This window comes from Cetorhinus maximus, chromosome 1 (assembly GCF_964194155.1).
Source record: "Cetorhinus maximus chromosome 1, sCetMax3.hap1.1, whole genome shotgun sequence".
Taxonomy (NCBI): domain Eukaryota; kingdom Metazoa; phylum Chordata; class Chondrichthyes; order Lamniformes; family Cetorhinidae; genus Cetorhinus; species Cetorhinus maximus.
The window spans coordinates 109,449,369-109,466,132 of record NC_135879.1 but is presented as its reverse complement, the minus strand read 5'-3'; the positions used below and the strand labels follow the sequence as shown (position 1 = coordinate 109,466,132).

The 16,764-nt window shown below is 41.4% G+C and overlaps 1 protein-coding gene across 19 annotated transcripts in view; it reads left to right on the top strand.

The window, feature by feature from the left end:
• lcorl (ligand dependent nuclear receptor corepressor-like) overlaps nt 1-16,764 on the top strand; it is a 144,749-nt gene that overhangs the window by 46,566 nt on the left and 81,419 nt on the right. For all 19 annotated transcript variants that reach the window (XR_013577113.1, XR_013577116.1, XR_013577112.1 and 16 more), the window contains one exon: nt 10,789-10,868. Coding sequence is in view for 14 of the 19 variants with exons in the window: in XM_078545494.1 (XP_078401620.1) it covers nt 10,789-10,868 (80 nt within the window). In the remaining 5 variants the exon portion in view is untranslated. The remainder of the gene's footprint in view (nt 1-10,788; nt 10,869-16,764) is intronic.

Genomic DNA, 16,764 nt, shown 5'->3' with positions numbered 1-16,764 from the left:
AGGAGCGTCATCAAACAACATTTGATACCAAGCTATGTTTTTAATTCACGGTATATAGGTGTTGTTGGAAAGGCCAGCATTTATTGCCTATCCTTAATTATTTTGAAGAAAGTGGTGAGCTGCCTTCTCAAAGCCCTATAGTCAGTGTGGTGAAGGCATTCCCACAGTGGTAGGGATTTCCAAGATTTTTGACTCCATGACAGTGAAGGAGCAGTGACATTTTTCCAAGATGTGACTTTGAGGGGACCATGTCGGTGTTCCCAGGTATTTTGCTGCCCTAGTCTTTCTAGGTGGAAGGGGTCATGAATTTGGGAGGTGTTGTTTTAAGAAGCCTTGCCAAGTTGTTGCAGTGGATGGTACACACTAGCCATGATGTGCCTGTGGTGGAAGGACTGAATGTTTAAAGTGGTGGATGAGGCAATGCTCAAGTTGGCTGCTTTGTCCTCGATGGTGTCGAGCTGCTTGAATGTTGTTGGAGCTGACCTCAGTCAAACAAATGGAGAATATTTTGTCACACTCCTGATTTGTAGATTGTAGAAAGGCTTTGGAGAGTTGAGAGAAATATTAGGACAGGGTGACCAAAAGCTTCGCCAAAGATTTGGTTTTAAAGAAGCATCATAAAAACAGGGAGAAAGGAGGGAGTTTTGGTAAGGGAATTCCAGAGCTTACAGCCCAGAAAGTTGAAAAGGCTGTTGCCATTGGTGGAGCAATTTAAAATGGGGGATGTGCAAGAGACCAGAATTGAAAGTGTAGAAATTGTGGAGGGTTGTAGGGCTGGAGGAGGTTAGAGTGTTGGGGAGTGACAAGGCCATAGAGGCAATCAAGGTTGGGACTTTTAAAATTGAGGCATTACTGGACTATGGCTAGTATATACCAGCGCGTGCAACTGTTACATATGATATACGAATTAGGAACAGGAGCAGGCCATTCAGCCCCTCGATCCTGCTCTGCCACTCAATAAGATCATGGCTGATCTGATTGTGGCTTTAATTCCATGTCTGCCTATCCCTGATGACCTTTGTCTCCCTTAGTCAAGAATCTATCTGCCTCTGCCTTAAAAATGTTGACCCTGCCTCCACTGCTCTCTGGGGAAGAATTCCAAAGATTCCTGACCGGAGAAAACAAATTCTTCTCATCTCTGTCTTAAATGGGAAACCCCTTATTTTTAAACTGTGCCCTAGTTCTAGTCTCTCCCACAAGGGGACACATCCTTTTAGCACCCACCCTCTGAAGTTTCCTCAGGACCTTGTATGTTTCAATAAGGTCACCTCTCAACCTTCTAAACTCCAATGGATACAGGCCCAGCCTGTCCAATCTTTCCTTGTAAGATAACCACCCCCACCCCAACCCCCATCTCGGGTATCAGTCAAATGAACCTTCTCCGGATTGCTTCTAACGCATTTATATCCTTTCTTAAATAAGGAGACTAAAACCGTACACAGTACTTTTAGATGTGGTCTCACCAACAGCCTGTACAACTATAGCAAAACATCCCAACTCTTGTTCATTGCGAAGGGAATAAAATACAACAACATTCCTTTTGCCTTCCTAATTATTTGCCGTACCTGTATATTAACTTCTCCTGATTCATGTACCGGGACACCCAGATTCCTCTGTACCTCCGAGTTCTGCAATCTCTCTCCACATATTCACCGGAGTTTAGAAGAATGAGAGGGGATATCATTGAAATGTATAAAATTCTGAGAAGGCTGGACAAACTGGATACAGGGGCTGGCTGGGGAGGGGGGGGGTCTAGAACAAGGGGTCACAGTCTCAGGATATGGGGTAGGACATTTAGGACTGAGATGAGGAGAAACTTCTTCACTCGGAGAGTGGTGAACCTATGGCATTCTCTATCACAGAAGGCTGTGGAGGCAAAGTCACAATATATTTGAAGGAAATCAATTTCTAGACTCTAAAGGCATCAAGGGGTATTTGGAGAGAACGGGAGTATGGCATTGAGATAGAGGATCAGCCAAGATCATATTGAGTGGCGGAACAGACTCGAAGGGCCAAATGACCCCCTTGCTCCTATTTTCTATGTTCCTATTTAAATAAAATGTTGCTTTTCTATTCATCCTGTCAAAGTGGACAAGTTCACATTTTCCCACATTATACTCCATCTGCCAAATTTTTGGCCAATCACTTGACCTTTCTATATCCCTTTGCAGGCTTCATAGCTTACTTTCCTGTCTATCTTTGTGTCAGCAGCAAATTTAGAACCATACATTCGGTCCCTTCATAAGTCATTGACAATTGTAAATACCTGAGGCCCCAGGGCTGAACCCTACGGCACCCTACCTGTCACAATTTGCCAAGCTTGAAAAAAATCCAGTTAGCCCTATTCTCTGCTTCCTGTTAGTGAACCAATCTTCTATCTGTGCTAATATGTTACTCCCTTCACCATGAGCTTTTATTTTGTGTAGTAACCTTTAGATGTGGCACCATGTCAAGTGCCTTCTGGAAATCTTGGTGCAGCACATCCACAGGTTCCCCTTTATCCACATTGCTTGGTATCACGTGGGGTGAATTGAATTTGCTGAAGACTGGCACCTGTGGTGCTTGTGTCATCAGGAGTAGGCCAAGTTGGATCACCCATTTGGCATTTCTAACTGAAGATGATTGTAAATGTTTCAGCCTTGCCTTTTGCACTGATGTGGTGTTCCCTACCGTCGTTGAGGATGGAGATGTTATGGAGTCTCTTCACAGAATCTCTCAGTGCAGAAGAGGCCCTTCGGCCCATCGAGTTTGCACCGACATGTGAGAAACACCTGACCTACCTAACCCCATTTACCATCAATTGGCCCATAGCCTTGAATGTTATGACGTGCCAAGTGCTCATCCAGGCACTTTTTAAAGGATGCGAGGCAACCCGCTTCCACCACCCTGCCAGGCAGTGCATTCCAGACTGTCACCACCCTCTGGGTAAAAAGGTTTTTCCTTACATCCCCCACCTAAACCTCCTGCCACTCACCTTGAGCTTATGTCCTCTTGTGACTGACCCTTCAACTAAGGGGAACAGCTGCTCCCTATCCACCCTGTCCATGCCCCTCATAATCTTGTACACCTCGATCAGGACGCCCCTCGGTCTTCTCTGCTCCAACGAAAAAAACCCAAGTCTATCCAACCTCTCTTCATAACTTAAACGTTTCATCCCAGGCAACGTCCTGGTGAGTCTCCTCTGCACCCCCTCCAGTGCAATCACATCCTTCCTATAATGTGGCAACCAAACTGCATACAGTACTCCAGCTGTGGCCTCACCAAGGTTCTATACAACTCCAACATGACCTCTCTACTTTTGTAATCTATGCCTCGATTGATAAAGGCAAGTGTCCCGTATGCCTTTTTCACCACCCCACTAACATGTCCCTCTGCCTTCAGAGATCTATGGACACACGCCAAGGTCCCTTAGTTCCTCAGAACTTCCTAGTGTCATGCCGTTCATTGAATACTTCAAACATTACCCTAGGTCTCTGGATTACCAGTCCCGTGGCAATACCACTACGCCACAGCCTCCCCTTCCTCCAGCTCGTTTTATTATCTACCGCCATTCATGATTGCAGAACTTTAATCTGATCCTTTGTTGGATTGCTTTGCATTGTCTGTTGTATACTTCTTCCACTGTTGAGCATACATGTGGTCATGTGTTGTAGCTTCACCAGGTTGACACCTGTAGGGTATAACTGGTGCTGCTCCTTGCATGCTCTCCTACACTCATTGAACCAGGGTTGGTTCCAAGGCTTAATAGTACTGGTAGGGCGAGGGATATGTCAGGCCATGAGGTTTGCAGATTGTGGTTAAATACAATTCTGCTGCTACTGATGATGATGACGACCCACAGTGTGTCCTGAATGCTTGGTTTTCAGCTGCTTGATCTGATCTGAGCCTGTTCCATTTAGCACGGTAGTAGTACCACACAACATGATGGACAATATCCTCAGTGAGAAAACAGGACTTATCTCCACAAGGATTGGGCAGTGGTCACTTCCACCAATACTGACATGGACAGATGCATCTGCAGCAGGTGAGGTAGGTTTTCCCTTTCTTATGGTTCTCTTGCCGCAGGCTCAGTCTAGCAGATATATCCTTTGAATTTGGTTAGCCAGTTCGTTCAGTAGTGGTGCTACTGAGCCATTGAACATGGACATTGAAGCCTCCCCATCTAGAGTGCATTCTGTGCCCTTGCTACCCTCAGTGCTTCTGGTGTTCAACATGAAGAATGGTGATGGAGAAGTCTGGGATATTAGTTGTAAAGTATAATTTATGTCAGGCTGTTTGACGAGTCTGTGACAGCTCCCCCAGTTCTGATACAAGTTTCTGATACTAATAGTCGTTTGGTAGTACAGAACTTGTGTTGCTGAAAAAAGAGACGTCAAAGCTTTTTGTCTTGCACTCATCAGGACACTTTGCAAGAATACCAATATAAGGGGAAGACAACAGTTTACACTAAGAGAGCACTGATTGGCCGGCAGGTGGACTCTGGTAGAGGCGTTGCCATGGAGAATTCGCCAATTGATGGTGACTAACAGTTAACTGCCAAGCAGTTAAAGAAATTTAAACCAGGTGGCTTCACCCTGATTGCCCAATGCATTACCCTGACAAATGAGTCAACGAATGGCTGACACCTATTTTGTTTTTAGCTGAAACAGATGCAATTTATGTACATGTTCTTTCTGTCTGCAAAGAAAAGGGCCCTGTGTATTAATATATGTAGCTCCCAGTACACGCAAATATGGCAAACTGTGAACCCAACTGACAGTCTTTAATTGATTGTCAGCCTAATTCTTAGTACATTGAGGATTATTTAGGAAATGTTGTCCAATCGCAGAAGCACATCTAATGTTGGGCACTGTTTTGAGTTTTGCAAGTATGGGCTGGTTGGGTATGGTCTGTACCTTGCCCATTGCAAACAGTGGCTGGGATATGCTATTTGATACAATCTGCCAGTCTTTGGGATGTATGGCCTACATACCTACCATCACACCGGCACTGAAATTCATATACCACGTTACTCATTTGTGCGAAAGGCAGAACATCTTTTTGGCTTGACAGCAGCATCTTGTTAGTGGCAAATACCACTCGTGTTACTACAACATAATAGCAGCGTGGAACAGCTAGCTTCATCTATTGCTCAAATTTTTGTGCTACCTTGCCCTTCCAGGATAATCCGAGGTAGAGTGAGCACTTTTCAGGGCTGAAAGTGGCGGCCTTAAGCCCGTTCATGAGTTTCCCCTTCCCATTAATGAAATTGACCTCAATGTATGGTAGGTAATCTTCTGTTTGTCTAGATTTTTAGACCCAATAAAATATCTGGAAGACTGAAGCCATTATCTTCTGTGCAAGCTATAAATTCTTTTCCCTGGCTATCGACTTCACTCTACCTGGCAATTGTCTGAACTAGCATTTTCACGGCCTTCATATATCCAGGCTTGGGCTAACAAACCACAAGTAACATTCACACCATACAAGTGACAGGCAGTGACAAGAGCGAATCTAACCATCGCCCCATGCCATTCAGTGGTATTACCATAGCTAAATCCTCCACTATCAACATCCTGGGGGGTTACCATTGACCAGAAACTGAACTGGACTAGCCATATAAATACTAGAGCAGGTCAGAAGCTGGGAATCCTGCAGGGAGTAACTTAACCCCAGATTCCCCAAAGCCTGTCCACCATATGTAAGGCACAAGTCAGGAGTGTGATGGAATACTCTCCACTTGCCTGGATGAGTGCAGCTCCAACAACAACACAAGAAGTTTGACACCATCTAGGACAAAGCAGCCCGCTTGATTGGCACCCCATCCTCAAACATTCACTCCACCACCGACGCACAGTTGCAGCAGTATGTACCATCTACAAGATGCACTGCAGGAACTCACCAAGCCTCCTTAGACGGCACCTTCCAAACCCACGACCACCACCACCTAGAAGGACAAGAGCAGCAGGCAGATGGGAACATCACCAGGAAATCCCTCTCCAAGCCACTTGCCCTCCTGTCTTGCAAGCATATCGCCGTTCCTTCAAGGTCGCTGGGTCAAAATCCTGCAACTCCCTATCAGCACTGTGGGTGTACCTATAACACATGGACTGTAGTGGTTCAAGAAGGCAGCTCACCATCACCTTCTCAAGGGCAATTAGGGATGGGCAATAAATGCTGGCCTAGCCAGCGATGTCCACATCACATGAATGAATAAAAAAAAATTCATCCCTAGATGAGCTTTCAGCCAGAAGTGCAGCATCAGTAAGGGTGCCTATTTCCATGTCCGGTATGTAGCTTAACTCTGCCCCTGCCCCTGCTCACCTGCTGAAACCGTCATCTATGCCTTTGTTAGCTTAACTCGTTGATTAATAGAAATGCACTTGTCCGGCTTCCTACATTTTACCCTCCGTAAACTTGAGGTCACCAAAACTCTGCTGCCTGTGCCCTTACTCGCAACAACTCCCATTCACCCATCACCCTTCTCGCTGGTCTACATTGGCTCCCAACTAAACAACGTCTCAATTTTAAAATTCGCATCCTTCCTTTCAAGCCACTAAGACCTTGTCCCTCCCTATCTCTCTAATCTCCACAACCCTCTGAGATATCCTTGCAATCTAATTCTGGACTTGAGGATTCCTGATTGTATTGCTTCTTGGTGGTTGCGCCTTCAACTTCCTTGGTCCTAAGCTCTGGAATTCCCTCCCTAAACCTCACCACCTACCTCTCTGCACCCTTTAAGATGCTCCTTAAAACCTACCTCTTTGATCATCTGCGTTAATATCTCTTTGTGTGGCTTTATAATTCTCCTGTGAAGGGCCTTTGGACAATTTGTTGCATTAAAGGCACAAAGAAGTACAAATTGTTTATATATTCTGTGGGATAATCATAAGTTATTCTAAATAGATCCTGCAGGGCTGCCATTTAAATTTCTTTTGTACCTTTAGTAAAACATTTTGTTGGTCAGTTCTTGCCAATACTGCCTACATGTTCCATATAGATGCATATAAAATTCTTCAATTTGGTCTTTGTTCATTGAATGCATCCTCTACGTACCAATATCCCACCAATTAGCCCCACGGATTTGTTCCTGGAGGGCATATTGTAAGTAGTTTTACAGTTGGTATTATCTCTGGGAACAGATAAGATGTTAATCCTTGCATGCACAAATTTATACATATGGGAAAAGGAAATTAGTTTGATTGGAAAAAAAATCTTAAATTGTATCCTTTGTGACTTTGCCACTAGAAATCTGGAATTAGTGCTGCAATATATTACGATTCTATTTGAAGCGTTCCTAAAGATGCGTAATCTAATTTTCATTGTTACCAAAACTCTGGCATGGGAAGCTGCAGTGACTGTGGCTTTGCATTCATCCAGAAGGGTTAATAAACTCAGATACTCATGCTGATACGCTGCATCGCCTTTGGTACAAAGGCTGAGAAAACATTATTCTGAATCTTAGCAATTTGTTCTAATGCAATCTTGACGATTACGTTTTGCATAGGTAATTTGCCATCCTGTACATTTACATATCACCACATGAATCAAATGTGAAATTCTCCATTTGAATTGCTAGAAGAGATGCAATTTTTGTTTGAGGAACGAGACATTGGGGATAGTTAAATTTAGGGAACGTAAACCACTGGTGGAATTAACTTTGCATTGAGGTCTAATGCAAAAGATATTAAGAATTCAAAAAGCTTTATGGTCACATGGATACATTTAAGAAGATATTACCTTGGACTGGTCCAATATGGTCAGCAAGCATTGTTTACATTTATTAGATAATAGATTATTTGCAATTAGTCAGGCTTGTTTTTTAACTAGTGTTTCATAGAGGGCTGCCTTCTTCAAAATACTGTGTAGCTTAATCCAGTGGCACACTGGAAATGCGAAATTAAGTACCATGGATGTTGGCATCTGACTCAACCGCTGAAGTCTTAAAATCTCTCCAAAAATAGGGGTCAGTTTATACACCGAGTATAAAAGTGTGGGTGATTGCCATTTTTGTCATTTGCCACCAGGGTTTGTTCTGTGCACGTGTGCCTTAAACTCCTGTGCATCTCAACACCTCACCTGCTTGATCCCTTGCATTTAGTTATAAGGTACCATCGAGTAAACTTATCCACCGAGTATATGCAAAAACCTTTTTGGGAATGAAGAAATGGGGTTGTCTTCAATGTCAGGTCAACTTCTGTATCGCAGCCCACGGTAAACAAGGTATCTAACTTATTACATTGTTCATCAAAGCATTCCTCAAATATTGATCCATTTCCCTTGCCTGTCTAGTTTTACAGAAATTAATGACCTGAAATTTCCTGGAATCCCACACCATGGTGGATGTCACAATTCCAGACTAGAAGTCTAGGAAATTCTACTGCATGCTAGTTATACCCTTAGTCATGCTGCATCGCAGCTTCCTGGACGTACTGCACTGCTGCATCCATAGCACTCCGTAACCAGAAAATTTCATATCTCTGACCACTAGCATAGTTCGTGGCAGTTTTGAACTTCCTGAACCTATCGCTGCTTACCTTGTTGCAGGGACACATTATACACTTGAGTAAGAATTATATCAATGTGATTAATTGCTTCTTAAAAGTTGCAGAGATTTATCTCTGCTGTCTCAATTGTTCACTGACTTTCTTTTCTGATCCTGTCAGTTCTACCATCCAGAATCCTGAGTGTGAAAGTTAGTACACCCACCTACTGTTGAAGGCTTCACTCTCGTTAACAGGAAAGGGTGCTACTCAACAAATTTGCAAATTGTCTGCCAAAAAGGATCATGCAAGCTAACTCAACATCTGGGAAGATCTCATGACATTTTTGTTCTTTGCCATTCTGTGAATTATTTAGTAGCGAAGAATGAGACAGATCTTTTCTCAGAGATGAGGTCTACTGTCTGCAGCTCTGGCTGATGACCCCATTTTGCATCATCAACAAAGCAGCACAAGCAAGATACAACTGTACACAAACAGTGATGGAGAGGACCGGAGAGGTGCTCAAAGCTTACTTCAGGCAGTGGGACAGGTCAGAGGTTGTCAAACAGCACAACCCTAGTAAAGTGACACAGATTTTAGTGATCTGCTGCACAATTACATCCAATGGGCAGGGCCTCAATTCGACTTCCTCAGAAGAGATGCCAGTGAAACCAGAGAATCCTAATGTGCCCCCTGGTAGGAGGCATAGTGCCAGTGACTAGGCACTGTTGTTCAGCTAATGCTCTCCTAATCACCTGCATTAATCAGCCAAATGAAGCTGCAAAGGAAGGCTTCAACAGTTTGGCCATGGATTGATCTTTGTGGGACTGCAAACCCAAGGAATGCAGGACAAGACTGTTAACGAACAATTGAACATTAATTGAGCTGAAAAAAAGCAAATAAACTTGCAATCATCAAACAACAAGTTGTGTTGTAAACTTTATCATGGCTAACTCCATCATGAAAACTTAAGTTAACAGTCCTAAAATAAGTAGGTATAAATGTCTGTATCCCTCTGCAGCCACCTGCATTGTGGGACAGCAGTGCTGCAGTTGACCTCTTAAAGACACACTGTGCTGAATTTAAGCATTGTCAACAGAGTTGTGTCAAACCATGGCCATGGTACAAAGAGACAGCATTAGTGGTGAGGTAGTTGAGGATGTGCAAAGTTATTTTGCCCAAGCAAAAAATTTCCTGTGACAGCAATGTAAATTTTTTTAAAGTCATAATTTAACAACAAATGGGTCTGACTTTTCAATCCACTTAAAAACAACATAACAATACAAAGTGCAACCTCACTCACTATTTACAATGCTGTGTTCAGAAGTGTGCTTGATGAGGAGTGAGAGGAAGTAGACTCTACCAGCAGGCACCCTACTGTCTGATGCCATGCTTCATGTCTGAGTCTGAGTGAGCCTTGTACGTATATTTACTGGGTTTTGAGTTGAATCAGTTGAGACATCTGATGCCATTCTGAAGGTGAGTGGGGCAGAGTTGTCAGTTGACTCCCTGTAGCTGCCTCTTGTGATGGAGCTGCTGATGGCCACGTAAGTGGAACTTAGCCCTGAATTACCTAGTCTCATTTGTATGACTGGGACAGACCCCAGGAAAGAAGCCACAGCCTAAGAAGTGCTGCCTTTTGAACTTTAGTTGCATGCCTCTGTGATCATGATTAAGTCATTTAAGAACACACAGGGCACTTACCTCCCAAAACCAAACTTGAGTTACAAAGGCCCCTGTTATGAATTTTCCTGCCTTCTGATTGGTACACTGAATAAGCTATTGGCTGCACTACTGAGGTTGTTGATCTGCCATTAAGCTTAGTGTGATGTATTAACTTGCACCAAGATTCCCTGGAAAACTAATTTTAACAACTGGAAGATTGGAGAACTCAGTTACGTGATTTGCAGTATAAGTTGTACATTGCACTGTTTTCTGGAAAGCCTCGGGCATTGAGCATACTTCATTTTCTGAGAATACTTGTGTTGCTATCCATCTGATTTCTAGAACGGAATGATTAGCAAGGAGGCTTTATCCAGTACCTGAAATGCCGTTGACACCTAATGTCTCAAAGATTGTATACATTGTAATTCTCACTCTTGTCAATTTTAACTGTACTTTGGCTGCATAGAAGATATCTTTCATTTGAAAAATATGTTTTAAAACAGCCATACTTGCAAGTAAGCTGTAGTGCTGCAGGACTACCATTTCAAACTTCTTACCCAAATAATTGTCTATATTAATTTTTGGTAGTTACAGAAAATATATTTGGTTTCTGCTGTATTATAGATTAAAATAAATATTTTTGCACTTATTTTCTTTGAAGACTGTGAACCTGAAGAAGTGACTGACTGGTCTATGAATGAAAATTGTTCATTTTGCTGCATAAGGAGAGAAAAAGTCAAGGTAAGTCCAAAAACTGCATAACTGACTTCCTGAAGTAATGTAGCTTTTAGCTATCTTCTTTATCAATCTTATTTTAATCAGACTTTCATCCATATCTTGAGAACAGATCTTTTAAATTTAAAATGACGTTGAACAGAAATGCTTCAGATTTTCAGCTTTTTAATCAAGCAGATTGAGAAACATAAGAGCATGAGAATTGGGAGCAGGAGTAGGCCATTCAGCCCGTTGAGCCTTCTCTGCCATTCAATAAGATCATGGCTGATCTGATTGTGGCCTCATGTCCACTTTCCTGTCTGTTTGTATAACCCTTGTTGATCAAAAATCTAACTTGGTCTTGAATGTATTCAATGACTCAGCCTCCACTGCTCCCTGGGGAAGAATTGCACAGATTAGCAACCCGGGGCGGGGGGGGACTCCTAATCTCAGCCCTAAATGAGAGACCCCTAATTTGTAAACTGTGCCCCCTAGTTCTAGACTTCCTCCAAAGGGGAGACATCCTCTCAGCATCCACCCTGTCAAGTCCTCTCAGGATCTTATATGTTTCAATTAGATCACCTGTCATTCTTCTAAATTCCAATGGGTATAGGCCCAACCTATGCAACCTTTTCTCAGGTAACCCCTTCATCCCAGAAATCAGTCGAGTGAACCTTCTCTGAACTTTTCCCAGTTCAGTTGTATCCTTTTAAGTAAGGAGACCAAAACTCTGCACAATAGTCCAGCTGTAGTCTCACTCAGGTCCTGTGAAGCTGTAGATAAACTTCCCTACTTTTATACTTGACTCCCCCATGCAATAAATGCCAACGTTCCATTTGCTTTCCTAATCACTTGCCTTACCTGCATACCATTTGTGATTCATGTATTAGGGCACCCAGATCCCTCTAACACATGAGCTCTGCCGTCTCTCTGGTTAAATAATATACTGCTTTCTGTTCTTCCTGCCAAAGTGGACTAGTTCACATTTTCCCACACTATACTCCCTCTGCCAAATTTTTGCCCACTCATTTAACCTATCTAAATCCCTTTGCGGACACTCTTACTTTCCTACCTATCTTTGTGCCATCAGTAAATTTAGCTGCCATACTTTCGGTCTATCATCCAAGTCATTGATATAGATTGTAAATAGTTGAGACCCCAACACTGATTCCTGTGGCTCTCTGCTCATTACATCTTGCCAGTCCGAAAATGACCCATTTATCCCTAGTCTTTGCTTCTTGTAAGTTAACCAGTCCCCTATTCACGCTAATATGTTACCCCCTACAGCATGAGCTCTCATTTTGTGTCATAACTTTTGATGTGACACCTTATCAAATGCCTTTTAGAAATTCAAGATGCTACATTCGCAGGTTCCCCTTATCCACCTTGCTTGTTACTTCCTCAAAGAACTCGAATAAACTCATTGAGCAATATTTCCCTTTCACACAATTGGGCACCATCAAAATGGTTTTATTATAATTTCCTAGGTGTCCTGCTATTATCTCCTCTATAATGGATCCTAGCATTTTCCCTATGATAAATGTTAGGCAAGTTGGCCTATAGTTTCCTGCTTTTTGCCTCACTCCTTTCCTGACAAGTATCTGACAAGGGAACAATTGGACATGACAGTAACAATACATATTGCTTGAAGTAGATTTTCTGGAGATTGTAAATGTGCCACATGTGTACACATCCATTGCGTGCACAGGTCAGGCAGAAACTTTAGTTGAAGGGTACAGTTGGAGCTGATTGTAGAATCCTAGGCAAAAAGCCTACACGTGTCATCTCATCTGAGCATTTTGACGTTTCCTGTGGCCTGCTGCATTTCCATTGAAAAACCATTGTTGATGAACAGGTGAGATTTATTTTATACATTTCGAAACACTTGTTGGATTCCTTTTACCATTGAGAATGAAAAGCTTATCTATCTAAATTCAGGGAAGGGCTCAACCTGGATATGCTAGCCATGGAGTTTTATATAAAATTTCTCAAAATTATTGTGAACTGGTAGCCTATGGCCTGCTTGCTTTTGACCTAAAACTAAGCCACAAGCTTGCCTAATGCAGTGGTGGGGGCGAGAATTTCAGCTACAACAATGATGAGTTCCATCATGGCGCAGGCTTCAGTATGGCCCTGCAGTGTTCTGTAGTGAAGATGAAAAGGACAAATCATGTGGTTCAGTGACTGGAAGCTACACCAACAGATTCTGTCAAAATCAAGCTGCTCTAGTATCTGTTATGTTAAAAAGTCACATTGGTATCAGACTAATTTGTTTATAAATATTTTTTTAAATCATAATTTCTTTGCATTTTTAAAAAGTCAGATAAATCATGTTAAAATGTGATATGTTGAAATGTTGATAAATCATGCTAAAAATATTTAAATTAAAACATTTTAAAAGTCAGACAAATCTTATTAACTGCGTTTGAACATTTAAAAAGTCTCATTGAGAGTTGAAAAATCTCCATGTCTGACAGCTGTTATGAAAGATACTTTCTGGTGCCAGTGTCCTTGAGAATTTGTGAAATGCTCAGATTAGCGAGTGATACCGCAAAAGCTCCATAGCAGCAAAGCTAGCCCACCACAATTTACAATCTGCAGTGCTACATACTACAGAAGTTGCTGGGCCTCTTTACTCTGCAATGGTGGTGATCACTGAAAGCTTCACTGACATTGGCGCTGCAAAATTTGGGTCTTTGTTTTTGAGCTACTAAACTTAATCTGTGTCATTCTAGCTCTACTGGTCTCAACTCTTGCCTCTGAGTTAGAGGTTGAGTGCTCAGATTGAATTTTGCGATAAGCAAATAATATATATAACATTGCAGTGCAGTACTGAGGGAGTGCTGCATTGTTGAAAGTGTCAACCTTCAGCCAGGACAATAAATTGAAACCCAATTCCCCTGTTGTTTTAAGTGAATGTTAGAGATCCTGTGGTATTATTTGCTGAGTAACAAGCAGTTGACCTAGCCAACATACCTCTCACAGCCATCACCCAAATGCTGTTTGTCAGTTCTTGCTGTGTAAAATGGATACTGCATTTGCCTAGTTACAGTTGTTGCCTGGCAATGTAATTTGATATATGGGGAGCACCATTTAAAGAAAACAAGGCATATGGACTGCAACAGCCCAAGATCATCAACCAACAACTTCTCAGCCAAGATGGGCAGCAAATGCCAGTGATTCCCATATTTTAAGAAATGCATGTTTGTTTTTCCTTCATCCCTTCTCCCACCACTCCTCATTCCACTCCAATCTCTGGCTGAGATTTGAAGTAATATTGTTCTTGAATTTTACTTATGCCATTTAAAAAAAAAACAGCAGTTATAAAGTGTTTGAGTGATTTTTCTGACTTCTGTCATAGTGGTATAGATTGAATTAGTAAGTGAATGTATGAGGAAACATGAATGCAGATCTGTATTCTAACGATGCTTGGCACATGCTGGTCCCCAATCTGGCACTGCATGTCAGCTTGCCATTTCTAAATTTAATTTGCTTAGTATTTCATATTCTCTGATCTGGAAGTTAGTTTGGAAAATGGAAGAAAGAAACATAAACTACACGACCTGCTCAGGAATAGCAATTTGCAGCATAGAATTGAAAACTCGGTGCAGGGATATTTTAGATATTTTTTTTATCTAGAAAGAAACAAACTCTGTACACACACCTACTTTATGTACACCTATTTCATCTGTCTTTGCACTGTTAGTAGCCTTTTTGGTAATCATTTCAGAACTGGTCTAGTTTATGGCATTTTTAAAATAAACATGGTAACCTAATATTGTTGAATTATGAGCCTGCAGAATTTGAATATCACTGATCATTGGGGAACAGTTTACCAGAGCTTCACGTGTTGGAGTGAATAAAGTGGAAAATCCAGTTATTTCACAAAATCCTCTGAATTTGACTCTGTTCTTGCAAATGACACATTAGTGCACAAAGAGAAATTCTGTCAAAATGTCTGGCTCCATTTTCAGCCACTTTGCCAATTCTATAGCATTAGATGCCACAGGGATGATGATCCTCTCTTTTTTGCAATGTTTTACTCCTTTGGACCTCTACCTGTCTCTCCTATTAGCAGCAGCATCAATCATTTCTTTGTTGATCATTAATGCAGACATTAGCACCTTATTATGAATATAGATGAGTTAGTTGGCATTTTGTTGCTTCAGAGTTGGTGACCTGTATGGGATCCTTGACTGTATCAGATGCAGCTCCTTCCCCTGCTGGTGAAAATTTAAAATGCTGGAAGTAGTTGACAATGGGTTCTACTTTTAGATACAGGCACTAATATGAAACCTACAGTTGTCAACTATCGAGACTCATATTTTAGCATTTCTAATAACTTGTTGAAAAATTATAATATTAACTTGAATACAGGTCTGATGAGATATTCTCAACAGCTGAGATGAAGATTCAGAAAAGGCATCTCAGCAGATTGCTTTAGACAATGAAAATCAGTTTGGAGATTCCAGTGAACATTCATATGTACTGAGGCAGTAATGTTTCTATTTATGAGCTCAGCATTAGGTGTCTGGTAAGAACATAGCATTGGGAGACAGAATAGGCAATTTGTTTGATGTTTCTGCTGGCATGACACTGAACAAAGAAGTTAAAGACCTTGCCTTTCCCACTTCTGTCAATACACAGTATACACGAGGAAAGAGGCAAATGGACAGTCAGTAGATTTTAACCAGAAGCATTTTTCTTTTGAGAGTTAGTATTTGAGCCCGACAGCATTCTTTTTACAAAAAGGTCCACTTCATTTGCCTTAAAGTTGACTTCAGCCTTACAGCAAGGTAAAATTTCAGGCACTTTTGCACCCACCTTTTTGACATTTTCTGTGGGAACATTGGCTAATCAATCCCTCCCTGTGTGGATCTGAAATTTATTTCATAGTGCTCTTTGGAATAAAGGAAGAGACAGGAGACAAATTAGAGAAACAAAAGGGTCATAAAATAGACTAGGGTAAGAATTATCAGTCATCTATGTTTGCATAATGTGAATGGTAAAGAAGGGGAAGGATTTCTACAGTTACTTTCTGAATCAGTATGTAGCCCAATAAGAAAAGCAATGCTCGGCCTAGTTCTAGGAAATGAAATGGGTTTTGTAGGGGTATGGGGAGCATGTAGGAAACAGCGACCTTGACAGAACTAGGTTCAATTTAAAATTTGAAAATAAGAGGAAATGGTTGAAGATTAAAGTACTGGACTGAAAAACCCAATTGCACTGAGAAATGGGAGCTATCCTAGACGAAGTGGAAAATAAAAATTAACAACACAGTTGATAAACAATGGGAAATATTCAAATAGGATATGATTAGGATAGATAGATCTTCTCATTAGCAAAGGTGGTTCAATAAAGACTAGCACATTGGATGAGTAGCAAAGTTTAAAATTGAGGTGAGACTTAAAGGCATGTGACAAATCTTAGTTAAATAAAAAAAAAGCAAATATAGAAAGTGGACAAACCAAAAATATAAATTTTAAAAAGAGGCATGAACAAGGACTCGTGGGTTACAAAGAGAAACCGAATAAAATTTTAAAAGCACAAAATAAAAGAATAGTCTAAAAAGGTAGGGCTAATTGGATGTGAGGATGAAGGAATACTAAATGAGTACATCACTTTTCAGAGAAGAGTATGGTCATGCGAATGTAGAGCTACAAAGAGAGCAGGGAGCAATAAGGATAGTTCTAGATAAGAAATAGTATTTGAAAGATTGAAACTCAAAAGTAGAAAAGGCACTAGAGCACGATGGCATGCATCCTAGAATACGTGAAGTCAGAGAGGAAATAGTAGGAGGTTCTGGTCACAAATTTTCAAACACCCTTGGACTTGTATTGGTAACTCTCCAGAGGACTGGAACATTACCAATCTAATACCTCTCTTTCAAAAAGGGTTACAAACCAGAAAACTACAGAACAGT